General features: G+C 42.4%; 3 protein-coding genes across 3 annotated transcripts in view; 1 reads left to right on the forward strand and 2 right to left on the reverse strand.

Moving 5' to 3' along the window:
• The window catches only part of rragca (Ras-related GTP binding Ca), a 36,775-nt gene extending 27,920 nt beyond the window's left edge, over positions 1–8,855 (reverse strand). Inside the window, exons 1-3 of the mRNA XM_083662783.1 lie at positions 8,552–8,855; positions 2,803–3,006; positions 665–864 (exon numbers count right to left, since the gene is read on the reverse strand). Coding sequence (XP_083518909.1) covers positions 665–864; positions 2,803–3,006; positions 8,552–8,740 — 593 coding nt within the window. The 5' untranslated portion in view covers positions 8,741–8,855. The remainder of the gene's footprint in view (positions 1–664; positions 865–2,802; positions 3,007–8,551) is intronic.
• An 894-nt stretch (positions 8,856–9,749) lies between these two features.
• On the forward strand, positions 9,750–14,528 carry LOC310799928 (c-Myc-binding protein-like). The gene is made up of 5 exons (XM_083662536.1): positions 9,750–9,880; positions 11,991–12,063; positions 12,575–12,623; positions 13,921–14,050; positions 14,173–14,528. The coding sequence occupies exons 1-5, from the start codon at positions 9,866–9,868 to the stop codon at positions 14,215–14,217; spliced, it is 312 nt and encodes a 103-aa protein (XP_083518662.1). The 5' UTR covers positions 9,750–9,865; the 3' UTR covers positions 14,218–14,528.
• A 3,546-nt stretch (positions 14,529–18,074) lies between these two features.
• gja9a (gap junction protein alpha 9a) lies at positions 18,075–20,707 on the reverse strand (the record flags this gene model as incomplete). Its single annotated transcript, XM_083662647.1, has 2 exons — positions 18,075–19,599; positions 20,658–20,707. The coding sequence occupies 2 exons, from the start codon at positions 20,705–20,707 to the stop codon at positions 18,075–18,077; spliced, it is 1,575 nt and encodes a 524-aa protein (XP_083518773.1).
• Positions 20,708–24,256: the final 3,549 nt, after the last annotated feature.

The following is a 24,256-nucleotide window of genomic DNA, read 5'->3' on the forward strand; positions in this document are numbered from 1 at the left end:
TTGGATGATGACACATCAAGAGGCATAAAAATAAAGTTAGACAGATGGACGGACAGACGCACACTTCTCCATAATCTATACCTGATACAACTTTGAATTTGGACAGCAGATTACCCCTGCTCTAGCCATCAGCCTATCAGAACACGTTTAGCTTGTTGAAGCAACAGATACCCACCAATGATAGGGAGGGAAAAATCAGTGATTTTCATTCAAAGAAAGCACTGATGGTATCAAAACTGTTGCAAATGAGTACTATATCCGTTTAAAAAAAATTGTATTGATACTTATCGATACTATCGATACCTGTTGCAAATGAGTATTGTATCCGATTAAAAATTTCAGTATTGATATTTTCGATACTATCGATACTTTTGACAACCCTAATAGGTAGTGAGGAAATATGGGACATTTTCTGCCTGCATCTTTCTTGTTTATTCTGGTACTAATGTGGACATAAATCCATTATAATTTATAGGTGTGTGTGTGCAGGTGTGTGTGTGTGTGTGTGTGTGTGTGTGTGTGTGTGTGTATGTATGTATGTGTATATGTGTGTGTGTGTGTGTGTGTGTGTGTGTGTGTGTGTGTGTGTGTGTGTGTGTGTGTGTGTGTGTGTGTGCGTGTGCGTGCAAGTGTGTGTATGCGTGCGTATGTGCGTGTGTACTACCTGAGGTGCAGTTTCTCTAAGCTAGCGTCTGCCAGGTCGTCGTTGGCCCTCTGGTGGATGTCCCTCTGGGTCTCGATCTTGTGGTCGTCCGACAGGCCGTCCACCTTGTGGATGAACACCTCAAAGTTGATCTCGGGGTTGACCCGGTACGCCCGCGACACGGTGAGGTGGAGCCTGCCCAACGCCTCCACGTAGTCATCCTAAGAGAAGAGGAGGGGAGGAGGAGATGAGACCAAAAAAAACACTGGAAATGATAAAATGGCGATGCATATTATAAAACAACAAACCTTTCGTGACCTACTAATAGGGCTGTGAATCTTCACTGGCCTCACGATTCGATTACGATTCAGAGGGCTACGATTCGATTACGATTATCGATGCATCTCGATGCATTTTAAATCGATGCATCACTTTTTTCCGCAATACATGATTTCTTTTTTCTCACTTTCTTTTTTCTCACTGTGTGGCTACTTTTAAGATAAAAGTGCATTTGGAATTGCATTGTATTATGATCCATAAGTAAAATAAACAACTGCATGTACTTCCATTATATTTTATTTGATTATTATTATTTATTTATTTTTAATAATCGATCTTTGACATTTGTGGATCGATGCAGAATCGTGCACGTCCGCATCGCGATGCACCTTATAATCGATTATTTTTGACACCCCTACCTACTAATGTCAATTTTAGTAAACCATCCTCCTGGATTCATTCACAAAATCCACACTCAAAACTTGAGCTCTGCTATACTGCCAATAGTGGGGGACCAGGACACAACAAAGAAATGACTACTGTGTGTCCTGCTACTTCTGACAATGAAATCTCTCCTGTCTGTAGGCAAAAATAGCCATTGTAAAATATGTTAAAGTCGAGGTGAACCCGTTCGTCACGTGCATCTGAGTCCGTTTCAGACTGAAAACAAATTGAGAGGCGGACCATATACGGTGTCGATGATTTGATTTGACAATTCTGAGGACTGGCTTTGGCATTGGCCAATCCTGGCGTGTTCCACCCCCAAATCGGGTGGGATTCAGTGTGTTGTTGTGCTACGCGAGTGGGATCCGCGGAGTACCAGGCAGCCAGGCTGCTTCGTGCGGAGCGAGCGGACAATCCGATGCATGGGTGCTGCCCGCCCGCCTGGAAACTCAGAGGGGCGACCCCTGACAGCCAGGGAGGCTGTCAGGCTCGGAGGCGCGCGCCATTATCGTTATAAATGTAAATAATATTCCTGGAATGAGCATTTTAACGAGCCAGTAACATTTCTTTGCATTCTTAGAGATTATAGTTTTTGTTTTTTGTTCATGTTTCTAACAATTGGCCAAGTTAGTAGTTAGTTTATGGGATAGGAATTCTGCCAGATGACAGGCACTAGGCGCCATTTTCTACTTAATTTGGAAGAGAAAATTATCCTGAAATGAAGATTTGATTGACAGTTGCATGTCGTGATATGATTGGTTGAAATGGGGTAGAAATTTGATAGTACTAGCCGGTGACGTCAGCAAACTGTATATTACTGTTATCAATGAAATCTTGAAAAATGAACTTTTGATGTGAAAAAGTGTGAAAAACTAAAGAAATTAGACTTTGTGATTGTTTTTGCATACATTATTAAATAGGTGCACTGCATACCAGGTATTTGAACTAAAAGAAAAGAAAAGTCATTTTTGGGTTCAGCTCGACTTTAAGGCAGCTAAACATTATACTTACAGATAAACACCAATGTTTGAGAGTGACAACCATGTTTTCCATAACCATTATTAGGTGCAGCCCTACAATAAAAAGGTAGGCGTAAAAGCAGGTATGAGGAAATCCACGACTCCATTGTCTCCAAAAACAGGACGTCTCAAATATCAGTGTGAGCAGCCACTGAAACCAACTCAATCTGATGTGCATTCTTCAGTACAAATAGAGCCTTCAATAAGATGGGCTTTGAATTAGATCATGGTGGAGATTACTTCTTGAAAGCAGTTATTTTAGGCCGGTGATACTCAACTTGCAGCCGGGGGGCGACATGCGGCCCACGATAGGTTGCCAAGTGGCCCCCCTGACCATTTTCTAATTCACAACGAAAACTAACGTTAAATCAAGTTTGACTGAGCTCCTGCTAAATTGTCAAATATTCAGTCCTTCACCTGAGCGTCGATGACGAATATCAAGGCCCCGGTTCCTCTGAAGATCATCTCGTAGTCGAAGGTGGGGTCGAAGAAGTCCACCTGGCCCGGGAAGTCCCAGATCTGGAAGTTGACGAAGGAGCTGCTGGAGATGTCGTCCTTGTAGATCTTGTTGGTGCTCTCCAGGAACAAAGTCTCGTTGGGAGACATTTTGTGGAATACAACCTGAAATCAGAAATGCATTCATATTGATGTACTAAATGCACATTAGGTTGTCTCGGTTAGAGCCCCGACCGATATATCAGTCCGCCGATAATCGGCCGATATGTTGGCTGATATGCCGATATTTTTTAGTTATAGACAGCATGTTGTGTATATTTTATCTTTTTTCTTAACTCGAAGTTATATTTTATATTTGTTCTATTTGTGTTTTTGTATTTCTAGTTATTTATAATTATTAGATTCCCAGTTCAGTTTACGGTTTCATTGCATTGATGTCATTTTGGACAATAAAGTTTATTGATAACCTGTAAAATATCCTCCCTACATTACATAACTCAAGTCATGTCAAGTCATATCTTTGTCAAGTGTTTGATATTTGCGGGATCATTGCAAAATAATTGTGTAATATAATGTGTATTATAATATAAGAATATCGGCCGATATATTGATATCGGAATTTTTTTACTCCCTAATATCGGTATTGGCCTAAAAAATCCAGTATCGGTCGGGCTCTAGTCTCGGTAACAATGCATTGGTACATAATGCAGGCAGCTCACTACAACCTAGAGAGTTTGACAGAAAATATTGACACACGTTTGACATAGATACAAGGATATAACACAAATTACACATGCAGTAGCCTACTGGGCCAATGTTATATCATAACAATCCTAGTTTCAGAGCACACTCCCTGCTGCGTTCTTTTATACAATATGTACTATTGTAGCATTTGATTTCTTTCTTTTATCCCATTTTTATCCCTCATTAGTGCTAATTTTTAATTTATTTATCCTGGTTTCTGCTCCACCCTCTGCCGATCTGGGGAGAGCCGAAAACTGGCTCCATGCTTCCTCCGAGACATGGGCAGTTAGCCAGCCGCTTCTTTTCACCTGACAGAGGAAGCTTCACCGGTAGGACATAGTACGTGGGAGGATCACGCTATTCAAACCAGTTCCCCTCCCTCCAAACAGGCGCCCTTAACGACCAGAGGAGGCACCACTTTAGCAACCAGGATATTGTGAAGGGGTTCCTATATGAAGGAAACCCCCGGTGGGGACTCGAGGACATGCGGACGGGCACGCATTCCTTCAGCGTTCACAGCGTCCCAGGTGGGAATCGAACCCAGGACCTTCGAGCTGTGAGGGAGCAGCGCTTACCACTGCACCACCGTACCCCCCCTGCACTGGTCCCTTTAAACTGCTACTTTGAACTTATATTGTGTTTACCTGTGTCTGCACTTTATGTTTTTATCCAGGATGTTATGCCTGTTTTCTATGTTTTTATGTTTTGCTGCAACCCAAAGTGCCCTTCTGGGACACACGAATAAACTTGAACTTGCTTTCAAACAACATACTGTATGTATGCCTGCAGCTGTAAAGCAAAGTGCTGTTGTGTTGTGTTGTGATGTGAAGGACCAAGTGCATTCGTCTGCCGAATAGAAAATCTGCCAGTGCGTATAAATATTTTCATAACACACACTAGTGCATCTTGGAATTTGTAGTCTCTCTCTCTCTCTCTCTCTGCTCTTGTGCCACGGCGTGCGGCGCTGTCAATGTAAACCTCTCACATAGAAAGACAGGGGAAATACAAAAATAAAATGTTTTCAATCGCTTCCGAGTGCTTTAGACGTGGGCAGAATCGCTTTACTTTGAAAATCCGACTGGAAGTCGTATCGTCCTTATCGCTAGTAGAACACAGGACAGCTATCCAGATTACTGGTGTGACCGCCGGCCGGACTCACTCGTACCGGAATCGGAGTCACAAACGGATGGAATTAAAATGTGTCAGATGGTGGTTTTGTACGCGGGAGACGAAGCTACGCTTCAGCAGACACGAGTTCTGACTAACGTTAGGTTGGCTGGCATGACAAATTACATCTTAGCGTCTAAGGTTAGCATCGCTAGCGGGATGCTAGCTAACTATCAAGCAAAATTCTGGGAATACTAACGTTACCCAACATGTAATTCAAGATCGCTAAAATGTGTTTACAATATGACTATGCTGTCTGTTAATGTTGGACCATCTAAGAGCAGCTATCTGCTACGGTTTTTCACAGTCTGCAGTGCACAGTGAGACTATCATTAAACAGCACACTGTGGGTTATGTCACTACACTAATCACACAGTAATCATGACCACCATTACATAATGTTAGGCAAACTATAGATGACTAAATAAATGGTTATTGAGTCATTCATATCTTGTAAGACATGCATAGTGCATCATGAGAATGATAGCCTACTTTAATTGAATTAAACTAAATTGTAATGTATCAGAGATTAATCATTGTGTCCTTAAATGTGCTCCTAACTTTTTCAACTTAGGAGCATAATGTAAGGTGATAATCACATCACAGTGAACCCAGTTCATAAATGCTGCAATACTTAAAATGCAAAGTCTTCCATCAGTGGGCCATAGGCGCAATCCTCACTGTGTTAACTCAGTGGGTGATAGTGACTTTAACAGACATTTATTGACATGAACATCTTTGAGCGTTATAATTTAATAATTTGCCAATATGTATACAACATGACAAAGAAGGTAACGCTTAGTTAAAATGTATTATTGCGGTGCCAAAAGGCGCGGTGAAAAATCTGGGTGCACGTAAATTATGTGCTGGGGCACCTAAATTAAAAAGTAAGGTGCACCGTTACCCCGCTAGGCGGGCGCTTCTCGCTCATACTGAGCATTAGCGCCCGGCGAACGTCACGCATTTCCCATCAAACAATATCAAACAATCGTGCCGCTCTCACGTCTAGGTATAAAAAGCCAACCCTTACCTGAGCCAAAAATGTGAGGTGAAGACGCTATCCGATGCGCAACATCCTCTTCTTTTAATGACATATAGTTGACTCTTCCAAATTGTTGCATAAAATCCACTTTTCTGTCTTTGAAAAACCGAAAATCATTCATCTGGAGCAACCCGGAACAACGACTCACTGTTTACTCACTAATGCCCCCCACACTTCCTGAATGGTATTGCACCTACATTTTCGGTTTTTCAAAGACAGAAAAGTGGATTTTATGCAACAATTTGGAAGAGGCACCTATATGTATTTAAAAGAAGAGGATGTTGGCCATCGGATAGCGTCTTCACTTCACATTTTTGGCTCAGGTAAGGGTTGGCTTTTATACCTAGACGTGAGAGCGGCACGATTGTTTGATGGTAAATGCGTTGACGTTCGCCGGGCGCTAATGCTCAGTATGAGCGAGAAGCGCCCGGGCTAGCGGGGTAAGGTGCACCGGTGCACCTTACCCCGCTAGCCGGGCGCTAATGCTCAGTATGAGCGAGAAGCGCCCGGGCTAGCGGGGTAAGGTGCACCGGTGCACCTAGTGTAAAAAGTTAGTCTGGAGCCTTGGAATGAGAGGCAGGAAATGGTGATTTTGGAAGGAATCAGGGTGTTTATTTTGAATTGGCGGCACTGAGGTTACAGGCCAACGAACCAGCAAAAAGCCAAATCACATGTCTCTCAACGCTGGAGACTTACAGGGGGGCTTACAGGAGAACTTTAATCTGGTGCTTGGGAGGGGGGGCTGTGGATTTATGTCCCAAGAGTGCAAGTATGCATGGGAACTTCACAAATACAGAATGATTCACTTCTATTTCGCTATGCAATATCTGTAGGATTAGCCACTGTTGTGTCACACTATATACAGTCTGTTTCTCTTCCCTTGTATTTTACATTATTATTATTTGTGCAGTTTAAAGTCGAAGGGAACCGGAACAGAATGCACTAGCGCGAGTGTCGGACACTGAAAACGAATTGAGAGGCGGACCATATACGATTTGACAATTCTGAGGACTGGCTTTGGCATTGGCCAATCCTGGCGTGTTCCACCCCCAAATCGAGTGGGATTCAGCCTGTTGTCATGCTACGCGAGTGGGATCCGCAGAGTACCAGGGAGCCAGCTGCTTCGTGCGGAGCGAGCGGACAATCCGATGCATAGGTGCTGCCCCCCCGCCTGGAATCTCCGAGAGACGACCCCTGACAGCCAGGGAGGCTGTCAGGCTCGGGGGCGCGCGCCATTATCGTTATAAATGTAAATACTATTCCTGGAATGCGTGTTTTAACGAGCCAGTTGCATTTCTTTGCATTCTTAGACATTACCGTTTGATTTAGTTTGCATAATTGCTCAAGTTAGTAGTTAGTTTATGGGCTAGAAAATCTGCCAGATGACAGGCACTAGGCGCCATTTTCCCCTTCATTTGGAAGAGAAAATGATCCTGAAATGAAGATTTGATTGACAGCTGCATGTCCTGAAATGATTGGTTGATATGGGGTAGAAATTTGATAGTACTAGGTGACGTCAGCAAACTGTAAACTACTGTTATCAATGAAATCTTGAAAAACAAACTTTTGATGTGAAAAAGTGTGAACAACTAAAGAAATTAGGTTGTTGTGATTTGTTTTGCATACATTATAGGTGCACTGCATACCCAGGTATTTGAACTAAAAGAAAAGAAAAGTCATTCTTGGGTTCAGCTCGACTTTAACACAAATAATAAAACATGTCACAGGACACACAACTGCAGTGGTGGCCAAATACATATGAAAGAGCATAATACTGACAGCAATGCATATTTCATTCATAACAGTCTTATGACTTGCAGAATGAAAAGGTGTGGCCGCTGCTTTGCTGTCATGTGAGAGAGGCTTCACTAACGTTACCTTCAACACATGGGTGGGACTAACTTTGATATAAGCAGGTTGTTAACGAACGACAGTCAGATGCCCTATGTCCACAAAGATGCACTGCGCCTGTGTCCACTGGTTAATGATTGATGAATGAAACACACACACACACACACACACACACACACACACACACTTAATGTTGGAAGCTAACTAGCCAACCATGAGTGTGTACATTAACGTCACACACACTTAATGTTGGAAGCTAACTAGCCAACCATGAGTGTGTACATCAACGTCACTCACTCTCTCTCACACACACACACACACACACACACACACACACACACACACACTTAATGTTGGAAGCTAACTAGCCAACCATGAGTGTGTACATCAACGTCACTCACTCACTCACACACACACACACACACACACACACACACACACACACACACACTTAATGTTGGAAGCTAACTAGCCAACCATGAGTGTGTACATTAACGTCACACACACTTAATGTTGGAAGCTAACTAGCCAACCATGAGTGTGTGTACATCAACGTCACTCACTCATACACACACACACACACACACACACACACACACACACACACACACACTTAATGTTGGAAGCTAACTAGCCAACCATGAGTGTGTACATCAACGTTGAGAGCTAACTAGCCTACCATGAGTGTATGCCATTACATTACTTCTGTTCTACTCCGATAGCTAAATTGCACTGACTGCAGTTCAACTCTAGCTAACGTTAGCATTGTTGTTGTTTGTTGCTCATGATCGTCAAGCTCGCACACACATGCTAAACTAAACTCGCTAGCTAGTTGGGCTAACGAACCAGAGAGGGAGGCGGCGTCGCAGCAGATACAGTTGGGTCATGTCGTTAATAACGTTATACCTTCTGTATTGACGATTTGCCACTTCTTCGCAAACCCATGAGCAGGATTCTGGGTTTGCTGTCAGACGGTGCGGGGCTGTCCTCCTCGATGTCGGCCTCCTCCTCTTCTCCATAGCCGAAATCTTTGGGGAACGAGTCCGCTACCCCGTAGCTGTCAGCCAGCTGTTCCACCTCGTACTGAATCGACATTTTGACCTAACGACACGGCCGCTTCTTCCCCTGATCCCCCCCTCACTTGTCGGCCGTGTTTGTGTATCAAGATCGGTCTGCACCCACGGGTTAAAAACGAAATAGTTTATCAATAAAATGCCCAGGCTACTTGCAAACACTACAGAGCGTGCGTCCCAGCCGTGCTCCCACACACTTCCTTTGGATTTCCTTTCCTGTAGGAGGAAAAAAAAATCATTTGATCCCTCCCCCTAATTGTGATTCGTTGTCCGGATTACAGACTGAATAATGATTCGTCGGTCAGGCTGTCACTCTACGGAGGCTTTTCGCTGTCACCTGACTAGTACTCAGACTTGTTTTGTGACCTATCACCTGAATAACAGCCAAATTCATACTTTGTGAGGATTCAATTTCTCAAGTCATCTCCGGTCTATAGTCATAACGCGATAACGTTGATTTTTACATTGCTAGTTATAAAAAAAAAGAAAAAAAGCACAAGCACATACAGGATCAAAATAATAATCATAAAAAAATCAAGAAGTGGCTATTTGTGGTATTCAGCGATGTCACCAGCAGGTGGCGTCGCACACCCACAACAGTAAAAAATGCTGCCTTCAAGTTATGACGGAAGTTATGAATTTACAGTCCCAGTTAAACAGGCATTAAATTAGATATGAGTTACAGTTATTTTATGCATTGTTTCTATAATTTGCCGTATTTTTGTGTTCACTCTACTTTGTCACACATGTTTGTATACCGGTAGCATGGACCGGTAGCCCATTTACAATGTCTCCTGTGTGCAGAGTTTATTTGTATGCATACAAAGATAAACATCCTTTGGGTAATCATGAATTCGCATTACACTTGACTTTTACATGACTGAGAGGTACATTTTCTCCTCTTCATTCTGAATGCGCACCAAGTTCTGTTTACGACCTCCATATGGCCTAGTGGAATTTACGAGGAGCACCTGAAGGCAGCAGCAAGCAGGCATGCAACAACCACTGGCACTGAAAGGAAAGTGATTATAAACGAAACTAAAAAACACATGCATCCGTTCGGTAACTTTGGCTGCTGTCCGTCGTGTCGCTAGGAACACTTGAAACACAACCCGTATTTATAACGAGGAGCACCTTTCACGTCATCATGGCGCATTATAGAGTGAGTATGTTTATGTTTTCGCTTTGACTTATGATGTCGTGAAGTAACTGTCTGCATGTCTAACACATTGCAAGCTAGCTAAGCTAAGTGTGTTAGCCATTTGGAGTTGGAGCAGAGAACCCACGCTCGTTGGTTTTGAGGTACACGGTGACGCTTCTGCAGTCACCTCACCTGTGACAGCAAACATTCAGCCTCAGTGCCTTTCTGTTAACCTTTGTTGATAAACGTGAGTTCATAACCTCAAGCCATTGTCAACAAACTAACTTTTACTTATTTGGAATTTGGGATGGCATTATTCTGCAGGTAGGCCCGGTTTTCCAGGGGTGCAAAAGCACGCATTGCACACTTATCTTAATTGATTGATTGATTGATTGATTGATTGATTGAAACGATTTATTTCAAACAGTTAAAACAATACATAAAGTGAAAAAAAACAGTAAACATAACAGTCTAATAGACTTCATCAAAAGGAAAATACGTAAACTCAAACATAAAAAAGGCGAACTGTTTGAAAATTGTCTGCATGCTCAGTTGAAAAGTGTTTTTTTTGTTTTTTTTGTTTTTTTTTAATAAATGCTGCAGCTGCACACTTACTGTTTAACACTTTGAGTGCCACGGCCCTTGGGCAAAAGGTTGCTTGCTGTGCCACATAGGCCGCAATGCATTTTAAAACAGTCATATAATTTTTTTAATAATTACTATGTAAACACTGAACACGCACAAATAACGATGAGACTCTCTTCTATCACCTGCAAAAAAAAGTTTATTGATCCCATTTTCCGTTCTTTAGTTATGAGCCGGAGAAGATAGCTTGATTGAAGCAAAAACATCCCTTTTTTTCTACGAGCTGAGATAATGAGCCTTTTGTGAAATTAAACATTTCAAGCACATCACTGACTCTGAAGCTAATTTTCTGATGTCTGGGTCTGTCTGGGTGAAGTGTATGCTGCTCTGCTGCTCTGCGTGCTCCCCCCCCCCCCCCTCAACTGCACACGCCTCCTGGGTGTGTCTTATGTGTCTGGTGGCTCTCAGTCTCTGCTGAGTTTGCTGCGCACACACAGTGAATGGTGCGCGACATTCAGCTTTTTGGTTCCGCGTGTGTTTGTCACGGGCTGGCATGCTTCCAGTTCGGAATAATAAGGCTGATTATGTGAATGTGCTGTTGCAGCGTACACGGAGGTGCTCAGTTGTGACAGCGGATGCTGCTGCTGGGGGCACAGCTGGCGTTGTGCTCGTTTATGGAGGCACGTCGATGCATACGGACGGATGCGATGCGATTTCCTCATTTTCCCCAGTGACTATTTCTGTGTGTTTGGCTCCTTTTTCTCTGATCAGGAGAGTGCTGTCGCCACCTAATGGGTTTGTAAAATAGGTTATCGACCTCCAATAGCTACAATATTGTTAGAGGCGACGTAAGAAGCTTAGATCGACACCCCCCCGTCAAAAAAACAATTTGGAGTTATGACGCCATTTGGCGTCGCTGGCACTGTACGGTAAATTTCTAATGACGCCATTTGGCGTCGCTGGCACTGTACGGTAAATTTCTAATGACGCCATATGGCGTCGCTGGCACTGAACGTGTTAAACTTGAATTATAATTGTTGTTTTTCTTTGTTCTTTGATGTGAACTTATGGCTTTTTGGCACCTATACGTACCACTACATTTAAGGTTGAGATAATTGTATTATCATTATATGGTCCAGATATTTCAGTAAAGCACTTGAAACACTTGAAATATTCTTGCTTGGCTGGTATCATTCTACTTGAAATGATGATCAAATGCATTATTTTTAGTAAAATAACATGTCAAATTTTTCGGGTCGGCCCGTGCATGTGCACCCCTTCCTATCTAGGATGCATCCCTAGTCATCTTGTTCTGGAACCGACCCAAATTTTCGTTTGGCTATTTTATGCTGGGGAGTGTGAGTCAGACTGGAAATGACTAACTAGCAGGCCCTTGTAGCACAAAATACATTGTCACTCATGCTGTCATCTAAATGTGATGGTGTTTGCTAGTAGCTAGTAGCTAGGCATGAACCATTGAGCAGCTGTGTTACAACATTATCAGGTGGTAGTGAACTGACTAACACTCACTCTTTTCTCTCCATAGGCTTCGGATTCAAAAAGGGAACAGTTCCGGAGATACCTGGAGAGAGCAGGTGTTCTGGATAGTCTTACCAGTGGTATGGGCCATTTTTCTCTACAGCTTATTTCTCACTGTGCTTGGCCATTTGACACACAATCCATTCCAACACGAAGAAAATGAAGACAACCTTGAGATTCAAATGTAGACACTGAAATCACCCCCTTAACCATTTTCCAAATGGCTGACAGCACTTATTGGCAAATTGCTGTTCTTGTATGAATTGTACAGTGTTTTGTGCAAATATTTTGAACATTATAATGTTTACTTGTATAATGGTATTTTATTTAATAATGGCAATAGATTCTTACTCTGAAAACAGCAGCCTGAAAGATGATATCAAGACATTTTGTATAGAATGTAAATAAAAATGCCACCAAACAGATTTTTGTTGTAATATAATTGGTCACTGTGGTAAATTATTAGATGACGACACCAAAATATAATCTCAGAGGGAACATTGGTCCTGAACCAATTTTTACAAATGACATCAGTTCTTGTGCTTTTGCATCTAACCTTATTTTCTCTTCTTTTTCTCTTATGGATTTCAGTACTTGTGGCGTTGTATGAGCAGAACGACAAACCAAACAATGCCATGGAGTATCCTTCTGTACTGGTGAAGCAATCCTTACCACTCCTAAACAACTGTGCACTAGAGCCCGACCGATATATCGGTCCACCGATATTATCGGCCGATATTGGCCGATAACCGATATATCGGTATTGGCCGATATGCCGATATTTTTTTATTTTGTATTTTTTAAGTGATAGACAACATGTTGTGTATATTTGATATTTTTTCTTAATTCAAGTTATATTTTATATTTGTTCTATTTGTGTTTTTGTATTTCTAGTTATTTATCATTATTAAATCCCCAGTTAGGTTTACTGTTTCATTGCATTGATGTCATTTTGGACAATAAAGTTTATTGATAAGCTGTAAAATATCCTGCCGACATTACATAATGTCAAGTCATGTCAAGTCATTAGGGGTGTCACGATACACTAATTTCACGATACGATACACGATATTGGGTTCACGATAACGATACGATATTTTAACAATATTCTTTTTAACAAAAGTAAATAATTTTTATGTATTTATTTATCATTTATTTAACCATGTGAGTCCCGTTGAAATCGAAACCTCTTTTCAAGGGAGCCCTGGGAAAATACTGGAAAAATAGTCTTTCATTTGAAATACACAAAATACAAAACAAATGCTGTTTTTGGAAATTGTTGTTATAATAACATGGAAGATAATGCTTCTCATGCAATAGAATGTGTCACACTGTCACAAACTAAATGTTTGTTGCATGGTGAAAGAAACATAAAGTATACAATCTATTTCTTAAATAACTCATGCTCAATGGTCCCTAAACTTATGTAATCTTATGTACCCCTTGAGCTGTTTTGCCATGCCAGTAGTAGTCTACCCTCTCACTCATGTGTGTTGATTCTGCTAAATTTGTTCTATTATTATTCAGGAGCATTGTATCATTTTTTTCTGACGATACATATCGTGACGTTTTGATATCGCGATATATCGTGCGACGAAATATCGTGACACCCCTACAAGTCATATCTTTGTCAAGTGTTTGATATTTGAAGGATCATTGCAAAAACATTGTGTAATATAATGTGTATATATAATATAAGAATATCGGCCGATATATCGATATCGGAATTGTTTTACTCCCCAATATCTGTATCGGCATCGGCCTCAAAAATCCAGTATGGGTCGGGCTCTACTTACCACTCCTAAACAACTGTGCCCGCCTAGCAGCAAATACAGCTTGGCACAGTTTTGTTATTATTATTATTTAGAATTTGGGGGAGAATGGGAAACAGTTGCTACAAATGTGCCTTGTGGATCCTTTAACCGAGTCTACCCCAGATTCCTCAGGCAGTACCTGGGTGCTGCCGGCGAAGAGTCTGCAGACACTGAGGGGCTGCAGCAGGAGCTGAACGAGATGAGGAAGAGGTGTGCACTCCTGCTCGAAGAGAACAAAGACCTCAAAACCAGGGTATGTTTTCTGCTCATGATGAAATGAATGAGTTGGTTTTGTGCATAACTTGTGCATAATAAATCAATAAAAACGTGAATTGCCTAATGTCGTTTCACTTTGTCTCCCGTTTCCCCCTATAGCTTCAACGTTATGAACCCCTGCCAGAGGATGGAGCAGCTGACTAGGCCCCAGCTGGGTTGATTGTTGTACATTTTTTCTTTATATATTTGGCTGTCATGACAAGACAGCACTGCTAAGTCAACGTCAAGGATTTTTATGTACCTGAGTGCTGTTTTTCATACGTCTTGGTTTCTCCGTTTCTGAGAGTTTAACTTATTTTGTACATAATGTATAAACATATCTGTCTTGTTCATTGAGACTGCGTTCTGACGTTGAAACTGCCCTTCCTGTTGGGAATTGGTGCCAATATAATTTTTTTGGGTCTGTACAATAACAAATTGTGTGATTATACTATATAAATAATGGCTTGATTCTTGTGGCATCATTTTTTTTACATGTTTCATACATTACATTACATTACATTACGTCATTTGGCAGACGCTTTTATCCAAAGCGACTTACAATAACACATTTTTGTCAGCAATAGAGCAATCAACTATGCAACACAGCCTATGACAACTACAACTTCTGAAGGAACAGTGGTACAAGTTTAGTTCAGGTTATTTATTTATTTTTATTTTTTTAAGAGAGAAAGAAGTTAGTTCAAGAAGGGCCCAGATGGAGCCTGAAAACGTGTGTCTTTAGTCTTTTCCGAAAGATCGGCAGTGATTCGGCCATCCTGACCGAAGGTGGAAGCTCGTTCCACCGTTGAGGTGCCAGGGATGAGAAGAGTCGGGAACGGGATGAGCGACTTTTGAGCCCCGTAGTGAAGGAGGGGCGAGGCGTCCTGCGCTGGTGGAGGAGCGGAGGGAATGGTGAGAGATTTGGAGCCTGACCATAGATTGTAAGTACAGAGGGGCTGTCTGGTGTACTGCCCTGTAGGCCAGAACCAGTGTTTTGAATTTAATGCGTGCCGAGATGGGAAGCCAGTGAAGGTCCTGGAAGAGGGGAGTGACATGAGAGAATTTGGGTTGGTTGAATACCAGACGGGCTGTTCATAATAATACAACCTCTCCACACAAAATACTTGTCCAGTATTCTAAGAGACACTTCTGTCTTTATAAAGGTCTGGTAAGTAGAGATGCAATTATTGTGCTTTTTGTGGGTTGAAGTTCTGATCTTATTGGTGCATCATCAATCAACTCAGTCTGGCTCTTATTGGAATATCACGTGATCCCCCCCCCCCCTACAGCTGTCAGGCACAGTGCAGTTGTGACTGGACACTCACTACCCAGCACTCAACATGTATTGATGCAAAATGAACAAATATCCCTCAGGCTACAAGCCAGCGAGAAAACCATCGTGCTGGTCCTCAAATGCAGTTCTCAGGATCCAGAGTCCTGCTGATGGTCTATTGTAACGGGACATTCCAGGTTTAAATCAGTCCATGGCTGAATGAAAACTACTTGGCAAAATAGAAAACTCAAGTATGTAGGGCTGGGTATTGGCAAGGACCTCACGATACGATACGTATCACGATAACATGTATCACGATACATTGCGATACAATACATATTGCGATATATTGCAATACTCTACATCAGAGGTTCTCAAATGTTTTTCAGCCATGGACCCCTTACAAGATAGAAAATATACCGGGGACCCCCTTATCCTGATTTGTGATTTTGGGCTAAGTTTAATTGTTTCTACTGTAACGTGCTTGACTTTTAAATATTTAAGTTTGTTAGATTAGAATGTAATCCATGAACCATTTTAGATTTAAAGCATAAGCATGTAAAAAAAAAAGTTTTTATTTTTATTTTCCTGAAAACTTTTCGCGGACCCCCTGGCAAAGTGCCACGGACCCCCATTTGAGAACCACTGCTCTACATAATTTACTGAAAATTAAAAAAAATAGAGCTAAAAATACAACACGCTGTCACCCAGCTAGTGTCATAATATGTAAATCAGTTTATATTGATAATTGAGTTGACAAATTGAGTCAAAACTGAGTGTTGAGTGTGTTACTGAACGCACTGAAATAAAAAGTATTCTTATTGTGTCACTGAACACACGGCTGTGCAAAAAAATCGATATGGCGATATATCACAATATTTTTCTGAAATATCGATACAGTATTGCGGAAAAAAGAACTGCAGAATTTTACAGTCAGGAAAAAACAATTGTAAACAAGACAATTACAGAAATAAAGGTAGTGTAGGAGCCAAATTTGGTCTGGTATTATTCAGGTGATCTGGTATATACGTAGGTACTGGCTTCACTGTGAATACCAGGTGTACCTGAATAATACCAGGTGTTTGAAAATAAGAACAAGATCCATAGTAAAAAAAAAAAAAAAAAAAACTTTTTTTAAGTCAACTAAACCGTTTTGTTTTCTCGCTAGTTAACATGAAGTTGGATCTTTTTTCAACCTTTATTTATTCAGGGGAGAATGCTTTCTTTTTCAGGAGCGCCCTGTTCACATTCACACATGCATTCATACCTGGAAGCTGACCAGTACAACCACTTTCTGATCTGCTGGTCACTGGAGCAGTTGGGGTTGCTTCTCTTAACTGTTGGGCCACCACTGCCCCTTCAGAAAATCAGTCTGAATAAAGCCAGCCTTTCCATCTTTTCTGCCTTCAACTGGCTGTCTCTCCCGCCCATCCTGAGTGTGGATAAAACCATTTGTTTCTGTCCCATTTTTTATGCGAGTTGGATAGCATTAAATGGTAGTCGGCCACAATAAAAACAGCTTTATTTGAAAGAACATTTAAAAAATATATAAAATATACAAAGTCCACTTGTATCAGACCTCTGTTGTTCCTCATTGTAATAGGCCTATGTTACTGAAATGTAGCTTTGCTATTTGTGCCATCAAACCATGCGGTATTGATACATATTCAGTGATTTGAAACATTTTGAAGATGAGGACAGAACCATGCGCCAAATATCTACATTTGTGACCTCTCGGCTATAAAGCGGGGAGGAGGGGGGATGCTTTGAGTGCTGTTAAATCCATAATGAACTGCAGTGTCCACCACGACAGTCTAATAAATGGCGAAAAAAGATTGTAACGCACACCAATAATACGTTTCAGGAGGTGCTGATCACCGAAATCGCAAACTTGAGGATGAAGAAAGTGTTGCACACTCACTGCTCCATATGCACAAAGTTTTTAATGAAATGACGTTTCAGCCTATGGCCTTCAGATTTACAGACACTACATAACCGAGTGGTTTTTATAGGTGTGGATCTAATTAATGGTACACCTGATGGTTTTGACAATTTACATAATTGACAAGTCATCAGGTAGACTAGAGCAGCCAATCAAAAAAACCCAAGTGGGAAGGCTGTCACAGCCAATCAATACATACTATTTTTACCAGTGAAATACCATAATACAATATATACTCATAGACATTTAGGGAAGTTAGAACATCAGCTCTGGGAAGAGTCATCATAAATAACTTTCTGAGAACTCTATCTCCCCATGGACTCAATGTGGACTATGATTTGAGGTGTTACCTGTAATGTGTGTTTTTCTATGTAAACTTTGTTCAGATAATCTTTTTATTGGATATTTAGAAAGTTATTTATGATGACTCTTCCCAGAGCTGATGTTCTAACTTCCCTAAATGTCTATATTATGGTATTTCACTGGTAAAAATAGTATGTATTGATTGGCTGACAGCCTTCCCACTTGTTTTTTTTAATTCTAGTCTACCTGATGACTTGTCAATTATGTAAATTGTCATCACCATCAGGTGTGCCATTAATTAGATCCAGACCTATAAAAACCACTCGGTTATGTAGTGTCTGTAAATCTGAAGAAGGCCATAGGCCGAAACGTCATTTCATTAAAAACTTTTTGCATATGGAGCAGTGAGTGTGCGACACTTTCTTCATCCTCAAGTCTAATGAATGGCCCAATGACGCAGGTTTCTTTGGTGCAAAATAAGGACTAAAAACATTCAGAGTTTTAGATTTGCAAGTCTGGGGCTCGTCTGCTGCTCGTGTTGCTGGCCATCGACGCGTTACGGTCCGAGGAGGGCGATCTGGGGCTGTGCCTGGATCCTGAGCGGGAGTCGTCTATCGACTCCGGGGTGGAGGGCCGACTGTGACTGTGTTTGGCGTCTGATTTGGACCGCGTTCGAGGAGCAGAGGGGCATCCTCCGCTACCGCCGTTCGGAGCCCCGCACGAATCCGTGTCGGAGCTCCTGCCCTCCAGAACCGTGGCGCAGTAGAACGAGCCGTGACCCCTCCACGATCTCGCCGCGCTCACCGGCAGCGTGGGGCAGGAGGAAGCGTGAGCCGCGTTCTTCGGCCATCTCGGAGACTCCGGGCGCCCTATCTCGCTGCCTTCGTCATAGGGTTCAAAGTTCATAGCCTCCTCCTGCTTTGGAGGTGTCGCGGAGTCGCCGGGTGGTGGTGAGAGGGGCTTGTTGGTCGCGTTGGTAGGCGTGAAGTTATTCTCTGTGGGCGTTTGAACTGCACCCCTCGGATCATCCGAAGCCTGCAGAGTGGCTGGCTCACCCTGAAGAGGTAGAAACGCTGAAGGTTTGAGAAGGTGTGGGTAGATGTTTGTGCCCTGGACCCTCTCCATCAACAGGTTGTAGTCACTGGGCGCAGAGGCGATCGTCGCCTTCCGGGTCGCGTCGATTCCCGTCCCGTGATGCACGATGACAGGCTTGCTGCCGCCAAAGTGGTCCTCGAGCTCGTCTGGCTCCTCTCTCAAGTGCGGGTAGTAGTCCAAGATGCCCTTTTTCATCTTCTTGTAGCCCAGATGCGTGATCTCCAAGATGTTCAGGAAGAGGGAAACGGCCGCGATGCACTGCATGAACACCATGAAGACGCTCTTCTCCGTCGGCCTGGAGACGTAGCAGTCGACCGCGTTGGGGCAAGGCTTGCGTTCGCACTTGAAGAGCGGGTAGAGGTGGAAGCCGTAGAGGAGGTACTGGCCCGTCATGAAGACCACCTCGACGCCGGAGCGGACGACGATGTGGGTCACGTAGGTGCGCAGCAGAGAACCCCTCAGGGGGGCTTTGTTGAGCTTGCTCTGGTCGAGCCGTTTCATCTCCCGCTCGATCTTCTTCCTGGCCTCGATCATCTCCACGTCCACCGTCTCCAGCTCCCGCCGCAGGAGCGCCTTCTTCTTCTGCCGGGCCTTCTCCAGCGCCCGGAGCCGGTAGAGAGCGTGGCCCATGTAGACCAGGGAGGGAGAAGACACGAAGATGACCTGCAGCACCCAGTAGCGGATGAGGGAGATGGGGAAGGCCAGGTCGTAGCACACGTTGCGGCACCCCGGCTGCTCCGTGTTGCAGACGAAGTCGGCCTGCTCGTCGTGCCACACGTCCTCCGCGGCCACGCCCAGCACCAGCATGCGGAAGATGAACAGGACGGTGAGCCAGATCTTGCCCACCATCGTGGAGTGGATGTGCACCTCCTCCAAGATCCCGCCGAGGACGGTCCAGTCGCCCATCTTCACTCGGCCATTACCATTATGACTGGCAGAGGAGCATGGAGAGAGAGGTGAAATCATCAGGGGAAAGAATTGATTAAATTGTTGAGTTTTGTTACCAATGTTCTAATTTGTGTACTGTAAGGCCATGTTCACATTACGGGGCAAATCCGATTGGCTGATAAAGTCATTAATCATCATTATCTTGATTGGTTTCCCAAATCTGATTTGGGAGTGTGTCCGCACTGCCACAAATCTGATTCTCAAGTCAGATCTGTGTGTCCAGACCTAAACAGCCTTTCTGCATGGGTTGCTATGGTAACGACGTGGGCGTCAGTAAATACGTACGTTGGTGACGTGGTTTTCCTGCGCAGAAGCATTTGATCATGAGTTGCGAGTGACGTTCAAATCAGATTTGGTGGATCTGCGCGTCCGCACTCAAGTCACATCAGTCGAAAGCAGATTGGAAACTACCTCCATATGTGGTTTGGGACAAGTGACACAAATCAGACTTGGAGCGTCCAGACTCATAAAACCAATCTGGATAAAGTCATTAATAGGTCATTAAAGTTCACAAATCAGATTTGGCCTCCTAGTCTGAACATGGCCTTAGTGTGTTGAAATGTGCAATGATGGGTATATCTAAATGCCTTTGAGGAAGCCAGTTTGATTTTGATATAGAAAGTAACAGTAGATAGAAAATATGAGCAGCCTTTTAGATTAAGTGAGCATAGTACCGGTATTAGATTTCAGGCAAATCATTTAGCTTCAAAGTAAACCATTAGAAACTCTTTGAAAAGTTAGTTAATTGAATAAAAGTAATTAACAAGTACGAATAAATTGATCAGGGACATATATCTCATGGAAGAAAAGATTAGATAATGTGATAGTAAATGTGAAGTGACAATGCATCTTAAATGTTGCATATTTGCAACAAGAAGATATCAAAAAGCAAACTTGGCCGATTTAACAGCCACCGATTTGATCCTAGGGTGGCTAGTTGTTTCTCCTTAGATATTTCCATATTTTCCATATTTCCATATTTTCATGCGTTCTCCTAGCAAAGCCGTTCCCTTCCCACAGTAGTTGTCCTTTCCATTTTACCTTGCAGCAGCATAGATGGACTGCCGGTGATTTAAATCTCCTCGGGTCATGCAGCCGTGACGTGCTCACCAAAATTGGAATGAAATTAATGAATCGTTAGTGCTGCCCTCCACATCTGTCCCTGCGCATCACCTGAACTTTGGTGACCCGTCTCTTGCCCAGTGTTGCCAGTCGACACAGAGTGTGGGGACAAACTCAGCTGTTGTCGTGTTGAGGGAGGAGTGCCAACATGACTCTGACAAAGAGAAAGTCAATACCAACAGAGCTACCGATACATCATGGCCTCAGCAGCAATGGGGGTTGTAGCATGGATTTTGACCTCAAGGTTGGCAGAGTCAGAGCCCATTATTGCCTGTGTTTGTTTGGGTACAACTAAAAAAAAAAGTTGTAAAAAAAACTCTCGTAACGGGACAAGCCTCGTCTTTTATTGTCACACGAACACCACAACACATGCATGCGGCCACAACACACTCATGCTGACGGTGGCCGGTGAAAAGTGTCCTCTGCATTTAACCCATCCAGGCATGTCCTTTCCTCCGGGGGGCAGGCCAGGAGCAGTGGTCGCTTTCTCGTACAGCGCCCGGGGACCAACTTCGGGTGTTGTCGTCACTGGTCGGATGACGATGACGATCTGATCTTCTGCATGTTTTTAGTGGGGGGGTTATATACGGAGGAACCCCCCTGGGGGAGCACGGGGAGAACATGCAAACTCCACACAGAGAGAAAGGCCCTTACGACGAGATACCCCACCTGGGCAGTAGGCACTGAAGATATGGGGGGGAACACAACCACAGCGCCCACAGTGTCCCAGGCGAGAATCGAACTCAGGACCTTTTGACTGTGAGGCGACAGCTCTACCACTGAGCCACCGTGCCCCCGTACTTTTTCCACACAGACAATAGACAATTATTGACTTGCATGAACATGGCAAAACTAACTCATATTCAGTGTTGGGGGTAACTCATTACAAAAGTACCATATTATATGTAATATATTACTTTTAGCAGTAACTCAGTAATATAACTTATTACTTATAGGATTTCAGTAATATTATACCAGTTACTTTGTCAAGTAACTCAAGTTATAAATTGAGTTACATTTGATTAAATCAAAGCACATATTTAAAAAAGATACAATCATTTCCTAATCAAACTGTGTGTTTTTATGCAAATCACCATAGATGACTATAAGAAAAGAATATCATTTAGAATTTTGGATTGTTTACACTGACTTCAAGGTGGTTGAAATTATTTTTCGGGATGGTTCCGGGGCGGCGATGTCATTCTGCTGCTGCTGTTGTTTTGGTGAAAGTACCGGTAATGCAAAAGTAGTGTAATAAGTAACGGGTTACTCTACACAGAAAGTAATATTGGAAAGTAACGTATTACTTTCCAATGAAAGTAACTAGTAATATGTAGTATATTACATTTTGAAAGTAACTTGCCCAACACTGCTCATATTACACTGAACATAAGGTATGCCTGGTGGTGCAGTTGAGAGAGTATAACCACTCTGTTTCCAAATAGATGCTCAACAATGCCTTATTTCTTGTTTTCCATCTAGGCTACATTCTAAAGATACTGTACGTTAGCAGTTAATTGCTGCAGCTTATCTGATGAGCTGCTCAACATAGCTACAGATGGAGAGGACTGGTGGTTGGTATCTCCAGTCCGCACACCACCAATGTAAAGATAGTCCCTCCTCCCACACAGGCCTTGTTTAATCAATAGTGTTCTACTATTGCGAAGCGATCAATGAGTCATGTCCGATTTCATACCCCGCTGCTCCTCTCTGGATGTAATTAAGTTGTCTCGTCCACTTGTCACCAAATTTTATCCTATTTACAAGAAATCGATCACTGGCTTAGTTGCTCTCACCAGCTACACGTTCTAATTATACAGAGCATCAAATGCCTTTAAAGGCCTCCATATGATCTAAATGACTGGCTGTAGCTGAGTTAATCGTGTGTTTCCCATGAGCTCCAATAAGGCCATGATGACATGATCTATTTTGTTATTTTTTTCGCTGTTGATATACTCTGCTAGCAGTGTTGGGGGGGTAACTCATTACAAAAGTAACATATTACATGTAATATATTACTTTCAGCAGTAACTCAGTAATATAACTTATTACTATAGGATTTCAGTAATATTATACCAGTTACTTTGTGTCAAGTAACTCAAGTTACAAATTTAGTTTTTTTTTTAAATCACAGCACATATTTAAAAAAGATGCAATCATTTCCTAATCAAACTGTGTGTTTTTATGCAAATAACCACTATAGATGACAATAACAAAGGAAGAGAATAACATTTAGAATTTTGGATTGTTTACACTGACTTCAAGGCGATGTCATTCTGCTGCTGCTGTTGTTTTGGTAAAAGTAATGCAAAAGTAGTGTAATAAGTAACGAGTTACTTTACACAGTAATATTGTTTAGTTAAGCCATTAGTTATGTAGAGAAACCCTGAAACCAGCTTAATTATCGGTTGTGGAAACGGTTGAGCCAAACAAATCAAAAATGCAACTGACCTCTGTGACCTGCAGGCGCAGCAGTTTGCTTCTACTAATCTAGATCAAAACTGAGCTAACTAACATGGCTGCGTTTCCCAACAAAGAAGCTTTTTAAGGAGTTAAGAAGGCTCCAAAGAAGTGTTTCCCAAACGCCTTCTTAACAGCCTTCTTAACACCGCTAAAGAAGGCTCTTAAGAAGGGTTCTGTGAAAGGTGCTATATAAATCCACAACATTCTTATTATAAAAGGAATCCATTCTGATTAGAGGAATATAGCCTACGGTAAAACATTTAAAACACAAGTACATTGTGTTTTACATAGTACATGTTACATAGAGGAGAGATTTTCAAGTGTTCCCCAATTTTAAACACTAAAGGGTGCATGAAAGAAAGGAAAAAGGGAAAAACACAACAGTGGACACTATATTATTATGTCCTTTTGCCTGACATGACTGAATCTGCGAGTGTTTCGTCGTTAAGAAGGTGTTAAGAATGCCCCAGACCCTTCTTACAAAATCTTCTTAACGAAAGATCATCTTAAGCTAAGAAGCAATCGGGAAACGCGTTGGCTTCGTTGGCTTCTTACGGGAGCCTTAAGAAGGGTCAAAGAAGCTTCTTAGCGCTAAGAAGCTTTTGGGAAACGCAGCCTTCTTAACGAAAGATCAACTTAGGCTAAGAAGCAATCGGGAGCTTCTTTGACCCTTCTTAAGGCTCCCGTAAGAAGCTTCTTAGCGCTAAGAAGCTTTTGGGAAACGCAGCCAAGCTCAGCTCAAGACTTCCTCCTCACTCAAAATATATTTGGCTGATCTGGTAATGTGAGCTTATCCCAAACTGTTCTGGCCTTAACCCATTGATACCTGATGCAGCATTTGTGTGTATATCCCTCATTTGTGTGCGTATCCCTTTAAGAACGCGGTTCGCGGTCTTAAAGGGATACGCACACAAATGCTGCATCAGGTATCAATGGGTTAACCCATTCTACTCTAATATGGGCCTAGAGCACAATTGATTTAAACAAGCAAATTAGGGGACATGATTAGGAAAATCCTAGTAGTGCTACTTCGCATCACTCTTGTAATTACAGCA

Source organism: Poromitra crassiceps (assembly GCF_964638095.1).
Source record: "Poromitra crassiceps genome assembly, chromosome: 29".
Classification (NCBI taxonomy): Eukaryota; Metazoa; Chordata; class Actinopteri; order Beryciformes; family Melamphaidae; genus Poromitra; species Poromitra crassiceps.